The sequence below is a fragment of the Panulirus ornatus genome, chromosome 1, assembly GCF_036320965.1.
Source record: "Panulirus ornatus isolate Po-2019 chromosome 1, ASM3632096v1, whole genome shotgun sequence".
Taxonomy (NCBI): domain Eukaryota; kingdom Metazoa; phylum Arthropoda; class Malacostraca; order Decapoda; family Palinuridae; genus Panulirus; species Panulirus ornatus.
In genome coordinates this window covers 89,283,186-89,306,680 of record NC_092224.1, presented here as the reverse complement: position 1 = coordinate 89,306,680, position 23,495 = coordinate 89,283,186, and the positions used below count along the sequence as shown (strand labels likewise).

Sequence of the window (23,495 nt, the reverse complement as noted above, 5' to 3'; positions counted from 1 at the left end):
ATTTACGCTTTACTGGAACGTTCTCATCCCCAAGTAGGACCTGCCTCCTGCACCATTCCCGAGTGGGACCTGCTTCACTGCCTCCTGCACCATCCCCGAGTGGGACCTGCTTCACTGCCTCCTGTACCATCCCCGATTGGGACCTGCTTCACTGCCTCCTGCACTACCCCTGAGTGGGGACTGCCTCACTGCCTCCTGCACCATCCCCGAGTGGGACCTGCCTCACTGCCTCCTGCACCATTCCTGAGTGGGACCTGCCTCACAGCCTCCTGCACCATTCCTGAGTGGGACCTGCTTCACTGCCTCTTGCACCAGCCCTGAGTGGGGACTGCCTCACTGCCTCCTGCACTAGCACTGAGTGGGGACTGGCTCACTGCCTCCTGTACCAGCCCTGAGTGAGGACTGCCTCACTGCCTCCTGCACCATCCCCGAGTGGGACCTGCTTCACCGCCTCCTGCACCATCCTAAGTGCACCTTCAGTATTTCCACCGAAGGTTTAATTTTTTTCGTCAGATCTTTCCTGGAGATTGTACCTCATTGAGACACATCAGGTCGGAATTCCTCACTGTAACTCCTCCAGCTGTATACAGTCGGAGAGTCACATTATACAGCAGCAGCTCCTGAAAGTCGTGGTTATCCCTCACCAGGAGGGCCAGACCCCCTCCACCTCTATCCTCACCAGGAGGGCCAGACCTCCTCCTCCTCTATCCTCACCAGGAGGGCCAGACCTCCTCCTCCTCTGCCCTCACCAGGAGGGCCAGACCCCCTCCACCTCAGCCCTCACCAGGAGGGCCAGACCTCCTCCTCCTCTGTCCTCACCAGGAGGGCCAGACCTCCTCCTCCTCTACCCTCACTAGGAGGGCCAAACCTCCTCCTCCTCTGTCCTCACCGGGAGGGCCAGACCCCCTCCTCCACCTCTGTCCTCACCAGGAGGGCCAGACCTCCTCCTCCTCTGTCCTCACCAGGAGGGCCAGACCTCCTCCTCCTCTGTCCTCACCAGGAGGGCCAGACCTCCTCCTCCTCTGTCCTCACCAGGAGGGCCAGACCCCCCTCCACCTCTACCCTCACTAGGAGGGCCAGACCTCCTCCTCCTCTGTCCTCACCGGGAGGGCCAGTCCCCCTCCTCCTCTATCCTCACTAGAAGGGCCAGTCCCCCTCCTCCTCCATCCTCACTAGGAGGGCCAGACTGAAGTCCTCCTCCCTCTCCTCTCTCCCTTGCTACTGTATATCCTGCAGGAAATACTAGCAATAAATTCCCACCTCCCTCCTTGTTCAGCTTCCTCTCAACATCATAACATTGGAATAGATTTGCCCTGTGTAATTTCCAAACTGTTTTTCCTCTCCTGTGCATGTACCGCTCACTTGCAGTCAGTCGTTTTCTCCCTCCCCTTGATCCATTGCTTTTCCTTCCATATTGATATGATTTTATTCTCGGGGTTTCTCTCTATTCCCTTCTTTTTCTTTATCTCATTTTTTTTCATTGCTCTTTCCTGGCTCTCCCCATGGTGTGTTTTTCCCCCCTTTTTTCCTTGCGTTCCCCTGAACACCCTACAGTATATTTCATGGGGGTAGAAGTTTATTTCCATTGAAACTGCCAGGTTGATAAACGCCATTCCAAAAGTAACCCAAATTTACGGTCTTCCCTTGTTTTTTTGCTGTGGTAGAGGGAAGGTGAATGGGAGGAGTGTTGGGGAAGGGGAGTGGGAAGGAGTGTTGGGGAAGAGGACTGGGAAGGAGTGTTGGGGAAGGGGAGTGGGAAGGAGTGTTGGGGAAGGGGAGTGGGAAAGAGGAGTGCTAGGAAAGGAGAGTGGGGAGGATTGTTGTAAGGTAAGGGGAGTGGGGAGGAATGGAGTGGTGTAAGGTAAAGGGGGATTAAGGAGACAGGAAAGAAGGCAAAAAAGGAGGAAGCGATTATGAAGAAGAAGGATTCGGGAGTGTGGAGGTCCATGAGGTGGGAGACGGTCGGGCTAACAGCGTGGGGAGCATGATGAGAGAGAGAGAGAGAGAGAGAGATGGTGGTCCGGGGTGGTGGGGGGATAGTAACGAGACGTGGTGAGAGGGGAGGCGGGAGAGGAGAAGCACCGCCAGCTGGCATCCAGATGGCCGGCCGGGCGTCAAGTACCTCAGCTGGTCATTTGTTATGGTACATCAGCTGTGCTCATCATATGCTCGCCCAGATTTACAGTCGTAAGGTTTTTCTTTTTTTTTCATATTCCTTTATCGTCTCGTCTCTCACTTGGCAACGAATGTGGAATTGGGAGAGCTGAGAGAGAGAGAGAGAGAGAGAGAGAGAGAGAGAGAGAGAGAGAGAGAGAGAGAGAGAGGTATTCGGCTTCAGTGCTGTGCCGTGTTGTATATATCACAGCGCCTGGGTTTATCCCACTCGAAATCTTATCCCTTGAGCACGACGGTACAACCCCTTAAGCACGACGGTACAACCCCTTGAGCACGACGGTACAACCCCTTTGAACACGACGGTACAACCCCTTGAACACGACGGTACAACCCCATTAGACTGACGGTACAACCCCCTTCAGCATGACGGTACAATCCCATGAGAATTACAGACATCAGCATTTCTATTTTTATTCCAGGATGATTGTAATTAGACATATAAACAGAGATGTTGATAGCTCCGTCATATATACATAGCCGGTAGGTAGACATAGTCCACGAGGGTATATACATGCAAGCAACATATACACATAATCATCCGGGCTATATGGATGGAAGAGCAGTTAAGATCGGTAGGAATATGTGCTCAAGTAAATACGTAGAAGAGAGAGTCATGAGGGATATCCGAACGAAATCATACGTAGAAGAGAGAATTTTGAGGGATATGTGAACCAAATCATTTAAGACACCAGGGATGGCACAGTAGGAGTATATTGTGATGATAGAGATTTGACCTGACCAGCAGCGGTAAGCACCAGGAAGTGCGAAGGTATGGCGAATATCTGTCTTTGTGAGACGACATGGTGCATTTCGTCATGCAGTAAGGGCGGGGGGTGGGTCTTGGTGAACTTTCATGCAGTCGGAGGGTCTCGGTGAGACTTGGTTTATGCAGTGACAGGTTTGTTCGCTGTGCTCCGTCATGCATTAAGGGTGGGGCCTTGATGAAGCTTCGTCATGCAGTAAGAGAGAGAGAGTTCGTGGTATTTTCTCTTGGAGTAGGTAGGGGGGTGGGGATGGGGGTGTGTAGATGAGGCTTGGTCTTGCATTAAGATGGTCGTGGCGAGGCTTCATCTCGCGGTAAGGTGAGACTCCGTCATGCAGTCAGAGTGCCTCATGAGCCCCTTCATCATGCAGGAAGAGGCTCGTGGTGAGACTTCATCATGCACTAGAGCGCCTGACTCTAGTCGTGTTTACGTAGACGGGTGGTAAGTACATCTGGTTATACCTCCTGCCTGTGAGGAGGGCTCCTTCCTCCCACCCGCCCCACATCTGGGAGGGAGGGACGCTGCTGCTGCCTGACTGACCCAAAAAAACGGCCGTATTATTAGACATCTCAAGTGGGGGTTGAGGAGGCTATGGTGGCCATACAGCAGGAGGTACACGCAGGTGCACTTGTTGCCAGACCTCTCCTCCTCTGGCGTGAGCTTAGAGTTTCAGACGTGTGTGTGTGTGTGTGTGTGTGTATATATTTGTGGCTGAGGCCCACTGCGTCAGAGATTGGCTTCGTTCTCAGCAGCAGAGGATGGGTGTTGGCCTCCTTTCACCACCGCGTTGATACGGTTAACGACATTCCCACCTTGGGCATGAAGGCCTGTCCTCTGATCTGACCTATTTGCGTCAGATCGAAGGTCAGGTACGATACCCAAGGATCGCACCGTCGTGCACATGGTCCGTGCCGTCGTGAAAATGGTCCACAGCATCGTGCTTATGGTCCGCACCGTCATGCGAAGGAATGGTCCGCAACATACGTGCACATGGTCCACACCGTCGTGCACATGGACCGCACAGTCGTGCTCATGGTCTGCAACATCGTACATATGGTCCGCACCGTCGTGCCAATGAATGGTCCGCAACATACGTGCACATTGTCCACACCGTCGTGCACATGGACCGCACAGTCGTGCTCATGGTCTGCAACATCGTACATATGGTCCGCACCGTCGTGCTTATGGTCCGCACCGTCGTGCTAATGGTCCGCACGACTAATGGTCCGCAACATACGTGCACATGGTCCACACCGTCGTGCACATGGTCTGCAGCGTCGTGCTTAAGGGTCGTTTCGGCGTACTGGCGTGATTATGAGAATACGTTGACCTCTTCCTTGCGGTAAACTTATACCACTGGTGGTAGGGCCTGGTAATGTGGCTAATGGTGCTCGAGTCGCCACTCTCCGAGGCCCACTCGAGTTACTCCTTCAGGGTTAGGTAACACTTATCTTCTGTGGCTACACAGGGGGATGATGGCCATACTGGGGATGTGATGGAGGTCGTTTCTACATTAGTGTATGGTGGGTAGTGTTTGTGCCGTCTGGTGGACGAGGCGATCACCTTGTGTGGTAGACGAGGGGGTCAGTTTGTGTGGTGGACAAAGGGGAGGGGGGTGTCAGTGTTTGTGGTGGACGAGGGGGTCAGTTTGTGGACCAATGGATGGGAAGGGTGAGCCCACTGATAGCACATAATTTCTTGTAAACCCACAACACTCCACTTTTTCCATCCCGTGCATGCCTCACACCCTCTTGCATGTTCAGGCCCCAATCTTTGAAAGCATCTTTCATGTAAATACTCAGAGAAACAGAAGGTTTTGTATGTTAACGTTATGGATCTGGGGAAAGCATACGATGAGGTCGATAGAGATCCATCATATCAGGGAGGTGTGCTCTGTCGTGGGATCATTTGCTTAAGCCTCTCTGATCCCCAGCAGTTGGCCTTTGGGTCACCTGTTCGTGTCCCGAGAGGATCTCCACGACCTCCTACACGACACAGGACGTGAGGGAAGGCTCATGTGACTTTGATCTCTGAGAGGGATGGACTTGTGTACATATTGAAGGCCACCATGTCCGCAGCAGACCGACTTCGATAACGGTTGCTGTGTCTTCAGTGGATCTACTTCGGTAACACCTGCCATCTTTGCGATAGACCTACTTTGAGTACAGCTGCTGAGTTTGCAAATGACGTATTTTGAATGCTAGAGAGAGAGAGAGAGAGAGAGAGAGAGAGAGAGAGAGAGAGAGAGAGAGAGAGAGAGAGAGAGAGAGAGAGTGTCACTTGTAATTTGCTGATGATACAACGCTGGTGGTAAATTGGAGTGAGACACTGCAAAATCTGGTTGACTGAGTTTGGGAGTGTGTGAAAGGAGTAAGTTGAGAGTAAATGTGAATAAGAGCAAGGTTGTAAGGTTCAGCAGGGTTGAGGGACAGGTTAGCTGGGGTGTGATTTTGAATGGAGAAAATTCGAAGGAATTGAAGTGTTTTAGATATCTGGGAGTGGACATGGCAGCGAATGGGGCCATGGAAGTGGAAGTGAGTCATAGGGTGGGGAAGGAGGCGAAGGCTCTCGGAGCATTGAAGAATGTGTGGAAAGAAAGAGCGGTATATGGGAGGGTAAAAATGGGAATGTTTGAAGGTATGATAGTCCCAATATTATATGGATGCGAGGCATGAGCTATAGATAAGGCTGTGTGGAGGAAGGTGGATGTGTTGGAAGTGAAATGTTTGAGGGCATTATGTGGTGTGAGGTGGTTTGATCGAGTAAGCAATGAAAGGTTGAGAGATGTGTGGTGATAAAGAGTTTGTTCGAGAGAGCTGAAGAGATTGTGTTGAAATGGTTTGGACACATGGGGAGAATGAGTGAGGAAAGGTTGTCAAAGAGGATATATGTGTCAGAGGTGGAGAGAACAAATAGAACGGGGAGACAGGATTGGATATGGAAAGATGTAGTAAGTTGTTTTGATTTATTGGGTCCTGAACATGCAGGAGGGTGAGAGACGTGCAAGGAATAGAGTAAATAGGAATGATATGGTATACCAGGGTCGACGTACTGTCAATGGATTGAACCAGGATATATGAAACGTCTAGGGTATACCATGGAAAGGTTTTGTGGGGCCTGGATGTGGATAGGGAGCTGTGGTTTTGGTGCATTACACATGACAGCTAGAGACTGATCACTATCAACAAGAGCAACATCAGTAGCAGTAGTACTGGCACCATCATCACTAACACAAAGCTCAGGGATGGTGGTGTGGTGGTGGTAGTGATAGTGGTGATGTTAGTGATGGCGGCGGCAGGAGTGGTGGCGGTGGTGATCGTAGTAGTGGTGACAGCAGGGGTGGTGATAGTGGTAGCTACGGTAGGAGTGGTGGTGGTGGTGACGGCAGAGGTGGTGGTGGTGGTGGTGGTAATGGCAGGGATGGTGGTGGTAGTGAAGGCATGGGTGGTGGCGGTGGTGGTGATGAAGGCAGATGCAGTGGTGGTGGTAGTGGCTGGGATGATGGTGGTGGTGGTGATGACAGGGATGATAGTAGTGGTGGTGATGGCAGGGTTGGTGGTGGTGGTGGTGTTGGTAATGGCAGGGATGGTGGTGGTAGTGAAGGCAGGGATGGTGGTGGTGGTGAAGGCAGGGGTGGTGCTGGTGTTGGTGGTGGTGGTGACCGCAGATGCAGTGGTGGTGGTAGTGACGGCATGTGTGGTGGTGGTGGTGGTGGTGGTAGCGGCAGGAGTAGTGGTAGTGGTTGAGACAGAAGCGACTGCCACATTAGAGTTGAGCCTTGCGTGATGGCCTCCCTCGGGAGATTTATGACCCCTCCCTCACCCACCTGCTGCTTTTGTGTCTCATGTTGGTAACACTCTCCTAATGATCCTGGTGTACACACCCACAGTAGGTGTAACGCCCCATATTGCGAGGATGCGCTGCTGCCTGGATGTACGTAGGACTCCCTTTTGCTCGAGTGAAGGTCATCCTGCTGCATAGGTATAAGTCCCCCTGTTACCTGGGTGTAGATCCCTCTGTTGCCTTCGTGTAGATCCTCTTGTTGCCTGGATGTAGGCCTTCCTTTTACCCTTTAGGTGTAGGTCTCTATTTCCTGGCTCAGGTTTCCCTGTACCCTTGATATTGGCCCTTCACTTTGTCTGGATATAGGTCCCTTTGTTGCCTAGGTGTAGGTCTCTCTGTTAACTCAGTGTTTATACCTTTGTTGCCTAGGTGGGGGTTTCCCTTTTAGCCTGCATGTAGTTCCTGCTGCTGTTGTGGTGTAGGTCTTCCTGTGTTACCTTTTTGTAGGTCCCCCTGTTGCTTGGGTGTACACCCTCCTGGTCCCTTAATGTAGGTTCTTCTGTTGCCTAGGTGTCTCTTGCTTGTTGTCTTGATATTGGTCCCCATGTTGCCTGGTCATAGATCCTTCTGTTGCTTGGATTTAAGCCCCTTGTATTTTTGGATGTAGGTCCCCCTTTTTCATGTGTGTTAGTCTCCCAGTTGTCTAGGTATAGGTTTGGCTGTAGGTCCCTCTCTTGCCCACACATAGGTCCCTGTTGCCTGAATATAGGTCCCCCTGTTGCGTGGGTGTGGCTTCCCTTATTGCCTGGTAATAGCGTATAGCTTGGGGATAGGTCCTCCGTTGTCTGAGTGTAGCTTCCTTATGCCTCGGTGTAAATCCCCCTGTTGCCTAGGCTTAGGTCCTACTTTTGCCTGGTTTGTGGGTCCCCCCATTGCATGGATTTAGGTCCCTCCATAGTCTAGGTTTAGGTCCATTTGTTGCCTGAGTCTAGATTTCATTATAACCTGGGTATAGGTTCCCCATTGCCTGGATGAAGACCCCTATTGTCTAGGTAGGTTTCCCATTGCCTAAGTTTAAGTTCACCCATTGCCTGGTATAGATCCCCTAGTTACCTGATTTATGATCCCCCCATTACTTGACATGGCCTGAATGGAGATCCCTTCTTTGCCTGGATGTGTGTTCCCCTTTGCCTAGTTGTAGGTCTCTCTGACGCTTGATGTGTAGTTTCTCTTATTGTTTATGTTAAGTCTCAGTTGCCTTAATGCAAATTCACCTTTGCCTGGATGCAGGTCTCCCTGTTTCCAGGGTGTGAGCCTCTTTGTTGTGTGGTTCCATGCCTCCCTGTTGCCTGGATGCAGGTCTCCTTGTTGCCTGGTTGTGGGTCTTCCTGTTACCTGGTTGTAAAGTGTAAGTCTACCTTTCATATGGCTGTACACTTCCTTGGCTGAGTATAGTTCTCTGTTAGGGTGTGTGGCAATCTTGTGCCAATGTGGGTGCCTTTCACATTGATGTATGATTTCGTTACATGGTCATATGTTCTCATTTATGTGGGTGCTATGTCCTTAGTGGGAATAAGTCGGAGACCTTTTCAAAATTCCGCAGTTCACTCAGTGAAGGAAAACAGACATGTCAGGGGAGTTGGAATACTTCGACATGTGAACCCAGATGTATCGCATGAAAGGATACAAGTGCAGGGGCCTATAGTAAGAAGGGAGGTAAAAGGGTGACAGTGAGATTGAAAGTTTTGAAAGGCACTTGGGGTAGATCGAATTATGGCAGAAATGCTGAAGTAAATTTGAGAAAGTGTGATAGAGTGATATGTAATTTAGCATGGAAACAAAAGGTTATGCCTGAGGATTGGATGAAAGCTGTTATATTCCTTTATTCAAAGGAAAAGGTGCTAAGGATGTATGTAGCAATTATAGGGGAATATGGCTGTTAAGTATACCAGGAAAAGTGCTTGCAAGAATGTTGATTGATAAAGTGATAGAAGTAACTGAATGCAGAATAAGTGAGGAGTAATGGGATTTTAGGAAAGGTAGGGATTAGATTTTTGTGGTGAAAATGATTGTGGAAAGTGTCTACCAAAAGGTAAGAAGCCATATACAGCTTTTATAGATCTTGAGAAAGCATATGACAGAGTCCAGTATGATACTTTATATGATATGTTAAGGTTATATGGAGTAGGGGAACGACTGCTGGATTCTTTGTAAACCTTCAATAGATAAAGTAGCAAAGGCATGTGTAAGAATGGAAGTAGAGTTGAGCGAAAGTTTCAGTATACATTTGGTTGTGAGGCATGGGTGTGTGATGTCACCGTGGCTATTTAACAAATGAGAACCTTGGTGAAGGGGGCAAGGTGGGATTTAATAACAGGTAGTGATGAAGTGAGAAGATTGAGTGAATATTTTGAGGGTTTGTTGAATGTGTTTGATGATAGAGTGGCAGATGTATGGTGTTTTGGTCAGGGTGATGTGTGAAGTGAAAGGGTCAGGGAGAATGGTTTGGTTAAGAGAGAAGAGGTTGGGTGACTGTGCTGTTGATTAGATGGTAAAGATATTCATTGTATGTATGGTTCATAGTGAAGTGCCCGAGGATTGGCGGAATGCATGCATAGTAGAAATGTACAAAGGCAAAGGGGATAAAGGTGAATGTTCAAACGACAGAGGCATAAGTTTGTTAAGTATTTCTGGGAAATTATAGGGGAGGGTATTGATTGAGAGGGTGAAGGCATGTGCAGAGCATCAGACTGGGAAAAAGCAGTGTGGTTTCAGAACTGGTAGAGGATCAGGTGTTTGCTTTGAAGAATTTGTGTGAGAAATACTTAGAAATACAGATGGATTTGTATGTGACATTTATGGATCTTGAAAAGGCATATGATAGGGTTGATAGTGATGCTTTGTGGAAGGCCTTAAGAGTATATGGTGTGGGAGGTAAGCTGCTAGAAGCAGTGAAAAGTTTTTACCAATGATGTAAGGCATGTGTACGAGTAGGAAGAGAAGGTTGGTCTGTGGCAGGGGTGTGTGATTTCCCCATGGTTGTTTAATTTGTTTGTGGATGGGGTGGTTGAGGTAAATGCACGAGTTTTGGAGAGAGGGGTGAGTATGTAGTCTTTTGGGGATGAGGGGGCCTGGGAAGTGAATTAGTTTTTGTTCGCCAATGGTACAGCTCTGATGGCTGAATCAAGTGAGTAACTGCAGGGTTGGTAACCGAGTTTGGAAAAGTGTGTGAAAGGAGAAAGTTGAGAGTAAATGTGAATAAGAGCAAGGGTACTAGGTTCATTTAGGTTGAGGGACAAGTTTATTGGGATGTAAATTTGAATGGAGAAAAATTGGAGGAAGTGGAGTGTTGTAGATATCTGGGAGTGGACTTAGCAGCGAACGGAATCATGAAAGCGGAAGTGAGTCACCGAGTGGGGGAGGTGTTGAAGGATTTGGGAGCAATGAAGAATTTGTAGAAGGAGAGAACGTTATCTTGGATGGCAATAGTATCTCTAACAATATTATACGGTTGCGAGGCATGGGCTATAGATTGGGTTGTACGGAGGTGGGTGGATGTGTGCGAAATGAAATGTTTTTGGACAATATGTGGTGTAAGGTGGTTTGATTGAGTAAGTAATGAAAGGGTAAGAGAGATGTGCGGATACAAAAAGTGTGGTTGAGAGAGCAGAAGAGTTGTGTTGAAATGGTTTGGACATATGGAGAAAATGAGTGAGGAAAGGTTGACAAAGAGGATATATGTATTAGAGGTGGAGGGAACAAGGAGAAGCAGGAGACCTAATTGGAAGTGGAAGGATAGAGTGAAAAAGATTTTGAATGATTAGGACTTGAACATACAGGAGGGTGAGAGGCATGTAAGGAATAGAGTGAATTGGAGCGAAATGGTATACTGGGGTCGACGTGCTTTCAGTAGTCTGAACCACTGCATGTGAAACGTCTGAGGTAAACCACGGAAAGGTCTGTGGGCCTGGATATAGATAGGGAGCCATGGTTGGTGCATTACTCATGACAGCTAGAGACTGAGAGTGAACGAATGTGGCCTTTTTTGTCTGTTTTCTTGGCGCTACCTCACTGAAGCAGGAGGGTAGCAATGCTGTTTCCTGTGAGATGGGGTAGGACCAGGAATGGATGAAGGCAAGCAGGTATGAATATATATATATATATATATATATATATATATATATATATATATATATATATATATATATATATATATATATATATTCTTTCTTTTCTATCTTTTAAACTATTCGCCATTTCCCGTGTTAGCGAGGTAGCTTTAAGAACAGAGGACTGGGCCTTTGAGGGAATATCCTCACCAAGCCCTCTTCTCTTTTCCTTCTTTTGGAAAATTAAAAAAAACGAGAGGGGAGGATTTCCAGCCCCCCGCTCCCTCCCCTTTCCCCAGGGGCTGGAAATCCTCCCCTCTCGTTTTCTTTTTTAATTTTCCAAAAGAAGGAACAGAGAATTGGGCCAGATGAGGGTATTCCCTCAAAGGCCCAGTCCTCTGTTCTTAACGCTACCTCGCTGATGCGGGAAATGGCGAATAGTTTGAAAAAAAAAAAAATATATAATATATATATATATATATATATATATATATATATATATATATATATATATATATATATACATACATATATATATATATCTATTATATTTATTTTGCTTTGTCGCTGTCTCCCGCGTTAGCGAGGTAGCACAAGGAAACAGACGAAAGAATGGCCCAACCCACCCACATACACATGTATATACTTACACGTCCATACACGCAAATATACATACCTATACCTGTGCAAGGTAGCGCTAGGAAAAGACAACAAAGGCCACATTCATTCACACTCCAGTCTCTAGCTGTCATGTATAATGCACTGAAACCACAGCCCCCTTTCCACATCCAGGCCCCACAGAACTTTCCATGGTTTACCCCAGACGCTTCACACGCCCTGGTTCAATCCATTGACAGCACATCGACCCCGGTATACCACATCGTTCCAATTCACTCTTTTCCTTGCACACCTTTCACCCTCCTTCATGTTCAGGCCCCAATCACTCAAAATCTTTTTCACTCCATCTTTCCACCTCCAATTTGGTCTCCCACTTCTCCTTGTTCCCTCCACCTCTGACACATATATCTTCTTTGTCAGTCTTTCCTCACTCATTCTCTCCATGTGACCAAACCATTTCAGAACACCCTCTTGTGCTCTCTCAACCACACTCTCTTTAACTTTCTTAATGGGGAAACAGAAGAAGGAGTCACGCAGAGGAGTGTGGATGCGTTGGAAATGAAATGTTTGAGGACTGTATTTGGGGTGAGATGGTTTGATTGGATAAATAGTGAAAGAGTAAGAGAGAAGTGTGGTAATTGTAATAAGAAGTGTATTTGAGAGAGCTGAAGAGGATTTGCTGAAATGGTTTGGACATATGAAGAGAATGAGTGAGAAAAATTTTGATAAAAAGAATATATGTATCAGAAGTGGAAGGAACAAGAAAAACAGTGAGACCAAATTGGAGATGGAAGGATGGAGTGAAAAAGATTTTTAGTGAATTGGGTCTGTACATGCAGGAGGGTGAAAGGCATGCATGGTATAAAGTGAATTGAAATGCTATGGTCTACAGGGATCCACATGCTGTCAATGGACTGAATCAGGGCATGTGAAGTTTCCGGTCTGTAAGGCCTATTTGTGGATAGGTAGCTTTGGTTTTGATGCATTATTCATGACAACTAGGGAATAGATGTGAGCGGATGTAGACATTTCCCACATTAGCAAGGAAGCACCAAGAACAGATGAAGAAAGGCTGCATCAGCTCACATCTTTTCCCTAGCTGTTATGGGTAATGCACCAAAACCACAGCTTCCTATCCACAAACAGGCCTCACAGACTGGACACTTCACATGTCCTGGTTCAGTCATTGACAGCACGTCAATCCCTGTAGACCATAGCATTTCAATTCACTCTATCCCATGAAGACCTTTTACCTTCCTGGATGTTAGGGCCCCAATCAATCAAAATCTTTTTCCATCATTATTGTCTTCCAGGCATATGTAATTGTAGTATATATTTCCGAGGAGGCCTCATAGAATTGATGACCTTTAAGCCTACTAGTGTGAGACCTTGCCCAAATCCCATCATCTGCTCCTAGTAGGAAATGTCCAGTTGGTATTCACTCAGATTTGTCCCTCCGGATGTAACTCAAAGCTTTCATTTATACCTGTCCCTTGGGATGTAACTTGGGCTTTCACAAATGTATCTTTCATGAAGTAACTTGGGGCTGTCACTCAGACCCACTCATGATGTAACTCAGGGCTCTCACAACCTGTCCCTTAGGATGTAACTTGAAGCTGCCATTCAGAACCGTCCCTCATATGTTAATCATGGTTTTCATAGAACTGTTTCTCATGAAGCTCAAAGTTGTCATTTTGGCTGCTGTCTAAACCTGTCTGTAATTATCATGTAGGATTTTTTTTTAACCTGTACTTGACAGCAAGAAATACAGGTACTGCTTTTAGTATATAGAAATTATCTACACTGTACAGCAGAAAGATGATAGTGCTGTATATATAGAGATTGCTTACAAAAGTTTAGAATAGCTTTTTGGATTAGAATTAAAAATCTAGGATATAGTGTCATGTGTGTATAGGGTGCTGGATAATGGTCTTTTGGACGATTACAGTATATTTATGATAAATTAGTTGTATTTTTGCTTTGCATGCCCTTCCATACCAGCCAGTGTAATATATATAACTGTCCATGCCAGAGTCTTCCTCTGTTTTAAAATTTCTTCTTTGTTTTTACTCTGATCGAGCAAGACTGATGCATTTGAGATTTTGAAATTTGTATAACTGCATCTCCTCAGGTTTCTTGTAAATGAAGCAATTTGGTATCGAATACAAGTATCCTGTGACAGAGATGATTATGTATTAAAGTATTATATTTCCACTTTAAAGTATGTCTTGTCATTTGTAAATCTGACTTCCAAAAATTTCAATTACTAACTCTAGCATGTTTTGTGTTTTGCTGATTGATAATTTTTTCTACTAATACTATTATGTTGTTTGGAGTTATTGACTTTGCAGTAAGTGTAAGCTCCTGTTCTTTGATGACTGAATACTCTCACCTCCATGTTGTTATTAGTGTATACATCTCATGTGTCAACACCAGAGGTTTTGCTGAGGACGTGGCCAGATCTCTCATGTTTTTTTGAAGTGTTTAATATTTACAAAAGTATGAATGTAGCACTACTGATGACATAATGCCATGTTGTGAAAAGTGACCAGTCACAGGTCATTCTGAAAAGCAAGAACTCCAGCTAAATATTCAGATGGTAAAGTTGGCCATCATCATTCAACTTGGATGTCAGACATGACATGGTGCTTGTTTTATAATTCTTGAATCATCAGGTTTCACCATAAACATTAAGAAGGCTGACTCTCAGACTTCTATATAAAGTTGATCAATCACTGGGCACCCAAAATCTTAGAAACTGTTATTAATTGATCATTTTATATATATGACCAGTCAGTTGTGACCTTGAGTAACAGCTTACCATACCCCATAGGAGGCCAGCTGATGGTCCTTGTAACTTGGATCAGTTTATTAGCATTTCAGGTATTGCAGCATACTAGTTGATAAGTCATATTATTATATTCACTGAAGCTAGAACATCCTTTATTCTCAAGCCGTGTTCATATATAGAAAATCAGTAGGGAGTTTATTTGAAGAGTGTAAACAGATGGCGCAGGAGGTTCTGGCTGCGTCCAATCTCTTGGCGTTGACTTGGTGTTTGCTTTCCCATACCCTTGGCTACTTCTTGGTAGCTAAAATCCACATTCCAGCCTTGTAATGTTTTCTCCACAGCACATCACACTCGAGAGTACTCCATACTTGACCCTAAGTAGAGTGGAGCTCTGTGTGGGACTTGTCATGGTACAGTTCTGCTCTACTGATGTTGTAGATTGTCCCCTGCCCCTTGTAAGGTACTCTTGCTTGGTGAGAGCAGGAGTATCAGTGTGCCTATACCACTCTTTGTTACCAATATCTGGTACTAATGCCTGGTAGTAGTGCTTGCTACTAATTTGGTACTAAGCTTGGTACTAATGTCTGGCACTAGCGCTTGGTACTAATGCCTGGTACCGATGCCTGGTACTAATGGCTGGTACTAACGCATGGTACTAACGTCTGGTACTAACACTTGGTACTAACGTTTGGTACTAACCCTCTGGTAAGGTTGCATCGGGACAGTCAGGGGAAGCGGCGGCGTCTCAACGATTACCAGCTGGAGACTCTGCGACGCTCAGGGTACTGTACTGCTTGTCCAGTTGTCCCCCTTCTCATCCTAGTGTTTCTAGTACCCCTTGTGTTGCTGTCTTTCTTGTCAAGCCTTCCTGATGTGGCTCCCTAACTTCTGTATCACCTTAGTGTGGTTCTTTTTTTTACACCCGTGTTGCCCTCGCATGGCTCCTTCACCCTTCTGCTGACCTAATGTGGCTCGGTTACATCCTTGTATTGCTCTAGCATGGCTCCCTTACTGTTGTGTCTCCTTTACTGGGGCTGTATCTCATTCTTTTGCCACTCTTGTGTGGCTTTGTTGCCCATGTGATTCCTTAATGTGGCTCCCTATCCCTTGAATTGCCCTGTTGTGGTTCTGTCTCCTTTGTTTCCTTAGAGATTCCATAAACCTTCCTTATCCATGTACCTGTCACTGTCTCCCTCTTCTACCACCTTGATATGGCTCCCTTACCCTTGTCATGTCCCCATAAATGTGACTTCTTCACCTTTGTGCTGTCATACAGAATTATGGCTCCTTCACCCACATTTCATACCTCCATACCCCTCTGCTGCCTGCTCCTATAAGCAATCTAACTGTGGTTCTCTCTTCAGTGTGTGATTTATGTGTAGTTCTTTGAACCTCTTCACCACCCTTGTGTGGCTATCTCATTTTTGTTTTGCTTTGATAAGAATTCCTTATCCTTTTCAAGCTCTATTTTGGCTTGCTCACTCTTGTTGCTCTTTAACCCTTGCATTGCCTTGCTGTTATTCTGAACCTTATCCTGTTTTAGTATTGTTCCTTTAATGATTAAGATTTCCAGCAACTGTTTTTCTCCTTGTGATCCATATTTAATCCTAGGAACCAACATGGTATGGTTGTACCTACTATTTGCTAACCTAGTAATTCTGAGGGTTATCTGGCTTCTTCCTCACAAGTTTGACATCAGTCTTTTCTTTTTCACCAAAATCCCAAATCACATAGAATTTTTTTGTAATGTATTGTATCATCATCCTCAGTACTTTCTTTTTCACTCATATGTAGTGTACATAGATAAGGTTATATTCACATTTTTGCTTCATGGTTCGACTGACATATTTATAACCCTCACCTCACTCATTTTGGTCGCTCACAGCCATGGTAGCACCCTAAAAATTTTGCGCAACATCGTCTCACCTGTTACACACTTGTAATGTTATATACCCTGAGCCTGTCCTCTTGTTACTGATAGAAGCATCCTATTTATCATATAAGGCCTTAGCCTTCTTTTTGAAACACCTTTCATTTAGTAGAGCTGATGCTAGCCCATAGCTGTGCTAGAAGCACCAATTTGATTATGTGAGCCCATAGCTTTAGTTTTAACACCTGGTGCATAAATGCAGCCATAATGTTACTTAAAATCTTTTAGCATTAGTTCCATTAAAACTTTTTTGGGTCTGATAATAGTACTAAATTTTGTGAGGCCTTAACTACTCTGACACCTTTCAGCTCTCTGAGACCTACTTCCACACAGTTAGATCTTCATGTAATATATATAGTATTACATTGCTTTCCACATAGAATTGAAATTAGTTCCTTTTGCAACAATGACAAATTCCTTCATATACTATTGATTTTTAGTAGTCATCCTACATTTCCAACATTCATGCATAACTATAGTGTTGCCCACAGCACCCTTGCTTTATCCCAGAGTATCTACAGATGGACAAATCAATGATATGTAACTTAGCTATGCTCCCAATGTCCCCACATAGATGTAGTGAAATTGCAAAACCCTTACATTGCCCAAAATTATCTCCATGATATATTCCCAGTATCTTTAGTTAAAAAAGAAAAAAAAAAAAAAAAAAAAGAGGGGAGGATTTCCAGCCCCCCGCTCCATCCTCTTTTAGTCGCCTTCTTAATTTTTAATTTTCCAAAAGAAGGAAGAGAGAAGGGGGCCAGGTGAGGATTTTCCCTCAGAGGCCCAGTCCTCTGTTCTTAACGCTACCTTGCTAACGCGGGAAATGGCGAATAGTTTAAAAAAAAAAAAAAATCTTTAGTTTAGCTTCAAAACCTCTACACTAACTTGATATGATTCTTAACACCCACATCATTGTAGGAGAGTCTGAGAATTCTGACTTTACCATCTATAAATGACATTTTTTAGTTACTAAAGTGTAACTGATTCACTGTTTTTCAACATATTGCCATATATATCTCTTTAGCAATTTGGTATTTTTCCAGCTCACACTTCACTTTACATTGATCCCAGATACTTGTACTTCTCCATAGTTTAGCACAAGTGTTAGGGCTGCATCACCCTTTTTAGATTCTAACACATCCATGCAACCACTCATAAGATGGTCCCATCCAAACTTAGTTTATAACATACTGTGGCCTGGATGACCAATAACTTTCTTATTTGGTTCCAGTCACTTCAGAATCAGTCTTTTTAGGCTTTAACTTCTCCATCATCTAAAGTTTTCCCAAGTACACCTTGTAATCCTTGTTTGTTTGAAGCACACCTGACATTATTCTCACATGGATCCAGCACCACTACATACCCTCATGTTCCTGTACACTATTACTGGTAGGACCCTGTACCACATCATTAAAGATTCATCAGTCCTCTTATTTTTTCAGAATTTTGGATATGTACATGTATATCTCATGTATACTATCTTTTTAACCTAATAAGCACTAGTAAATAAAGATAATGAGATCATGAAGGAAGTCCAGAGGATGGTTAGTAGTTAGATTGCTGAGAGCTCTGTATTACCCAAATGTTACAATTTATGGAAAAAAAATTTGAATCTATATGTGTGTCATAAGGAGTTAAAGTAGTATAATTCATGTCAGACAGTACTAAAACTATTTCATATTTCTTTTATGACCACTGTCATGCCATGTATATGATTCTTAGTGTGTATCATTGCACCTTATTCGTTTTATGATTGTAGAAGCTGGTCTGATTTAGATTATATATTTCCCTTAAGATTTTCAAGTATTGTATTGGTAGAGTAAAATTATTAAAGAATTCATGTTGTCTAAAGGAATCTGTTTACTGGATCAGTGTACCTATTAAAATCGTATGATATAACTGTCCGGAAATCATATGACATAACTACCAGGAGTCATTTATTTTAAGGCATGTGCTTTGAATTTTTGCATCCAGCATGGAAACATCAGCTTTAGGATAGACATCCTCTCAAACATATGTAGATATTTGTGTGTGCATATTTTTGCAGTACATTAATCTGGTTTATACAGAAGTTTTGTCAACTGTATTAAAGATACTCAGTTTATATAGTAATTTATCTTGTAGGTATGCTACATCTCTGTTTAGCCAGAAGTTCTTTAGTATCTTACGGCAAACCTCAAGAAAATTAAGTGGATCATACAGATTGCCTGCATTAGTGTTGTAGATGTGGCATATTTTGTTGAAATAGACACCATATCATGAATAGTACCTGTAGTACAGTTTTTATATTAACTGATTTATTCAGTAAGTGCATCATCAAAACAGTACCCTAGTTATTATCTAACATGATGTAGAGGTTGTGATTGTAATTCTTTCATTAGTCTCTAGTTTTCTACAACCATTACCTTCTTTCCCAGTGCCATGGGGTTGTTATTGTAATCTCTTCCATTAGTGTCTGGCTTTTTACAACCATTACCTTCACTCCCAGTGCCATGGGGTTGAGCAGGTACTTTCTGCCTCTAAAATCAGTCATTTGTCATCCTCAAACCATGCACAGAATGTTGAAATGAAACATGAACTTCCTCATTTACAACAGTGCTTCTTTATCACTTTCCACATTTAGTTCATCTGTCAGATAAGGCCAACATCTCGATTCACATCACCTCAATACTCAAAAGGTTTACATTATATCTGATCACCAGACATTCCTTTAGCATCATCTGAAGTATCCTTAGCCCAAATTAATTCTCTATGCACCTGTCCATCTATGTCATGGCCTGCCTCTCCTCTTCATACGTGTAGTGCTACAGATATATACAGTGCTCATCCTCCTCGAAGGCTCAGATTGGGGTGTCTTAATGTGTGTGGATGTAACCAAGATGAGAAAAAAGGAAAGGTAGTATGTTTGAGGAAAGGAACCTGAATGTTTTGGCTTTGAGTGAAACGAAGCTCAAGGGAAAGCGGAAGAGTGGTTTGGGAATGCTTTGGGAGTAAAGTCAGGGGTTGGTGAGAGGACAAGAGCAAGGGAAGGAGTAGCACTACTCCTGAAACAGGAGTGGTGGGAGTATGTGATAGAGAGTAAGAAAGTAAACTCTAGAATGATATGGGTAAAACTGAAAGTTGACGGAGAGAGATGGTTGATTATTGGTGCATATGCACCTGGGCATGAGAAGAAAGATCATGAGAGGCAAGTGTTTTGGGAGCAGCTGAGAGAGTGTTAGTAGTTTTGATGCACGAGACCAGGTTAAAGTGATGGGTGATTTAAATGCAAAGGTGAGTAATGTGGCAGTTGAGGGAATAATTGAAGTACATGGGGTGTTCAGTGTTGTAGATGGAAATGGTGAAGAGCTTGTAGGTCTGTGTGCTGAAAAAGGACTGGTGATTGGGAATACCTGATTTGAAAAGAGAGATATATGTAAGTATACATATGTAAGTAGGAGAGATGGCCAGAGAGCATTATTGGATTACGTGTTAATTGATAGGCACGCGAAAGAGAGACTTTTGGATATTAATGTGCTGAGAGGTGCAACTGAAGGGATGTCTCATCATTATCTTGCGAAGGCGAAGGTGCAGATTTGTAGAGGTTCTAAGAAAAGAAGAGAGAATGTTGGGGTGAAGAGAGTGGTGAGAGAAAGTGAGGTTAGGAAGGAGACTTGTGTGAAGAAGTACCAGGAGAGACTGAGTTCAGAATGGAAAAAGGTGAGAGCAAGGGACGTAAGGGGAGTTGGGGAGGAATGGGATGTATTTAAGGAAGCAGTGATGGCTTGTGCAAAAGATGCTTGTGGCATGAGAAGTGTGGGAGGTGGGTTGATTAGAAAAGGTAGTGAGTGGTGGGATTAAGAAGTAAGATTATTAGTGAAAGAGAAGAAAGGCATTTGGATGATTTTTGCAGGGAAATAGTGCAAATGAGTGGGAGATGTGTAAAAGAAAGAGGGAGGAGGTCAAGAGAAAGGTGCAAGAGGTGAAAAAGAGGGCAAATGAGAATTGGGGTAAGAGAGTATCATTAAATTTTAGGGAGAATAAAAAGATGTTTTGGAAGGAGGTAAATAAAGTGTGTAAGACAAGAGAACAAATGGAAACATTGGTGAGGGGGGGCTAATGGAGAGGTGATAAGCAGTGGTGATGTGAGAATGAGATGGAGTAAGTATTTTGAAAGTTTATTGAATGTGTTAGATGATAGAGTGGCAGATATAGGGTGTTTTGGTCGAGGTGGTGTGCAAAGTGAGAGGGTTAGGGGGAATGATTTGGTGAATAGAGAAGAGGTAGTAAAAGCTTTGCGGAAGATGAAAGCTGGCAAGGCAGTGGGTTTGGATGGTATTGCTGTGGAATTTATTAAAAAAGTGGGTGACTGTGTTGTTGACTGGTTGGTAAGGATATTTAATGTATGTATGACTCATGGTGAGGTGCCTGAGGATTGGCGGAATGCATGCATAGTGCAATTGTACAAAGGCAAAGGGGATAAAGGTGAGTGCTCAAATTACAGAGGTATAAGTTTGTTGAGTATTCCTGGGAAATTATATGGGAGGGTATTGATTGAGATGGTGAAGTCATGTACAGAGCATCAGATTGGGGAAGAGCAGTGTGGTTTCAGAAGTGGTAGAGGATGTGTGGATTAGGTGTTTGCTTTGAAGAATGTATGTGGGAAATACTTAGAAAAGCAAATGGATTTGAATGTAGCATATATGGATCTGGAGAAGGCATATGATAGAGTTGATAGAGATGCTCTGTGGAAGGTATTAAGAATATATGGTGTGGGAGGCAAGTTGTTAGAAGCAGTGAAAAGTTTTTCTCGAGGATGTAAGGTATGTGTACGAGTAGGAAGAGAGGAAAGTGATTGGTTCTCAGTGAATGGTGGTTTGCGTTAGGGGTGTGTAATGTCTCCCTGGTTGTTTAATTAGTTTATGGATGGGGTTGTTAGGGAGGTGAATGTAGGAGTTTTGGAGAGAGGGGCAAATATGCAGTCTGTTGAGGATGAGAGAGCCTGGGAAGTGAGTCAGTTGTTGTTTGCTGATGATACAGCGCTGGTGGCTGATTCATGTGAGAAACTGCAGAAGCTGGTGACTGAGTTTGGTAAAGTGTGTGAAAGAAGAATGCTGAGAGTAAATGTGAATATGAGCAAGGTTATTAGATATAGTAGGGTTAAGGGACAAGTCAATTGGGAGGTAAGTTTGAATGGAGAAAAACTGGAGGAAGTGAAGTGCAGATATCTGGGAGTGGATTTGGCAGTGGATGGAACCATGGAAGCGGAAGTGAGTCACAGGGTGGGGGAGGGGGCAAAAGTTCTGGGAGCGTTGAGAAATGCGTGGAAGGCGAGAACATTATCTCGGAAAGCAAAAATGGGTATATTTGAAGGAGTAGTGGTTCCAACAATGTTATATGGGTGTAAGGCATGGGCTGTAGATAGAGTAGGGCAGGGGAGGGTGAATATGTTGGAAATGAGATATTTGAAGACAATATGTGGTGTGAGGTAGTTTGATCGAGTAAGTGATGAAAGGGTAAGAGAGATGTGTGGTTATAAAAAGAGTGTGGTTGAGAGAGCAGAAGAGGGTGTTTTGAAATGGTTTGGTCACATGGAGAGAATGAGTGAGGAAAGATTGACCAAGAGGATATATGTGTCAGAGGTGGAGGGAACGAGGAGAAGTGGGAGACCAAATTGGAGGTGGAAAGGAGTGAAAAAGGCATCAAACCACCTCACACCGCATATTGTCCTCAAACATCTCATTTCCAACACATCCACCCTCCTCTGCACAACTCTGTCTACAGCCCATGCCTCACAACCATATAACGTTGTTGGAACCACTATTCCTTCAAACATACCCATTTTTGCTTTCCGAGTTAATGTTCTCGCCTTCCACACATTTCTCAACGCTTCCAGAACTTTCGCCCCCTCCCCTACCCTGTGACTCACTTCCGCTTCCATGGTTCCATCTGCTGCCAAATCCACTCTCAGATATCTAAAACACTTCACTTCCACCAGTATTTCTCCATTCAAACTTACCTCCCAATTAACTTCTCCCTCAACCCTACTAAACCTAATAACCTTGCTCATATTCACATTTACTATCAACTTTCTCCTTTCACACACTTTTTCAAACTCAGTCACCAACTTCAGCAGTTTCTCACTCAAATCAGCCACTGAAGCTCTATCATCAGCATACAACAACTGACTCTCTTCCCAGGCCATCTCATCCCAACAAACTGCATACTCACCCCTCTCTCCAGAACTCATGCATTTACCTCCTTAACCACCCCATCCATAAACAAATTAACCAACCATAGGGACATCACTCACCCCTGCTCCAGAACGACATTCACTGCAAACCAATCACACTTTTCTCTCCCTACTCATACACATGCCCTACATCTTTTGTAAAACCTTTTCACAGCTTCTGGCTACTTATTTCTGACACCATATACTCCTCAGACCTTCCACAAAGCATGTCTATCAACCCTGTCATATGCCTTCCCCAGATCCTTAAATGCTACATACTAATCCATCTGTTCTTCTAAGTATTTCTGACACACATTCTTCAAAGCGAACACCTGATCCACACATCCTCTACCACTTCTGAAACCACACTGCTCTTCCCCAGTCTGATGCTCTGTACATGCCTTCACCCTCTCAATCAATACCCTCACATATAATTTCCTAGGGATACAGAACAAACTTATGCTTCTGTAGTTTGAACACTCAACTTTATCCTCTTCGCTATGCATGCATTCTGCCAATCCTCAGACACTTCACCATGATCCATAGATACATTGAATATCCTTACCAGCCAATCAACAACTTAGTCACCTCCTTTTTTAGTAAATTCTGCTGCAATTCCATCCAAACCCACCACCTTGCCAGATTTCATCTTCTGCATAGCTTTCACTACATCTTCTCTTTTAACCAAATCATTCTCCCTAACCCTCTTACTTTGCACACCATCCCAACCAAAACACCCTACTTCTACCACTCTATCATTAAACAAATTCAACAAATCTTCAAGATACTCCATCTCCTCACTTCATCACTACCTGTTATTACTTCCCCACTTGCTCCCTTCACCGATGTTCCTATTTGTTCTCTTATCTTACATGTTATTTACCTCCTTCCTAAACATCTTTATATTCCCCCTAAAGTTTGATGATTCTCTCTCACCTTAGCTCTCAATTGCCTTCTTTTTCAACTCTTGCGCCTTCCTCTTGATCTCCTGCTGCTTTCTTTTATACATCTCCCAGTTATTTCCACCCCTTCCATCCAGGTATTATCCAAACACCTCTTTTTTCTTTCCCTAATAACTTTACTGCTTCATTCCACCACTCACTACCCTTTC

The 23,495-nt window shown here is 44.2% G+C and overlaps 1 protein-coding gene across 1 annotated transcript in view; it reads left to right on the top strand.

The window, feature by feature from the left end:
- LOC139750355 (uncharacterized) overlaps nt 1-23,495 on the top strand; it is a 722,120-nt gene that overhangs the window by 488,450 nt on the left and 210,175 nt on the right. The window contains exon 7 of the mRNA XM_071665103.1: nt 14,951-15,022. Coding sequence (XP_071521204.1) covers nt 14,951-15,022 — 72 coding nt within the window. The remainder of the gene's footprint in view (nt 1-14,950; nt 15,023-23,495) is intronic.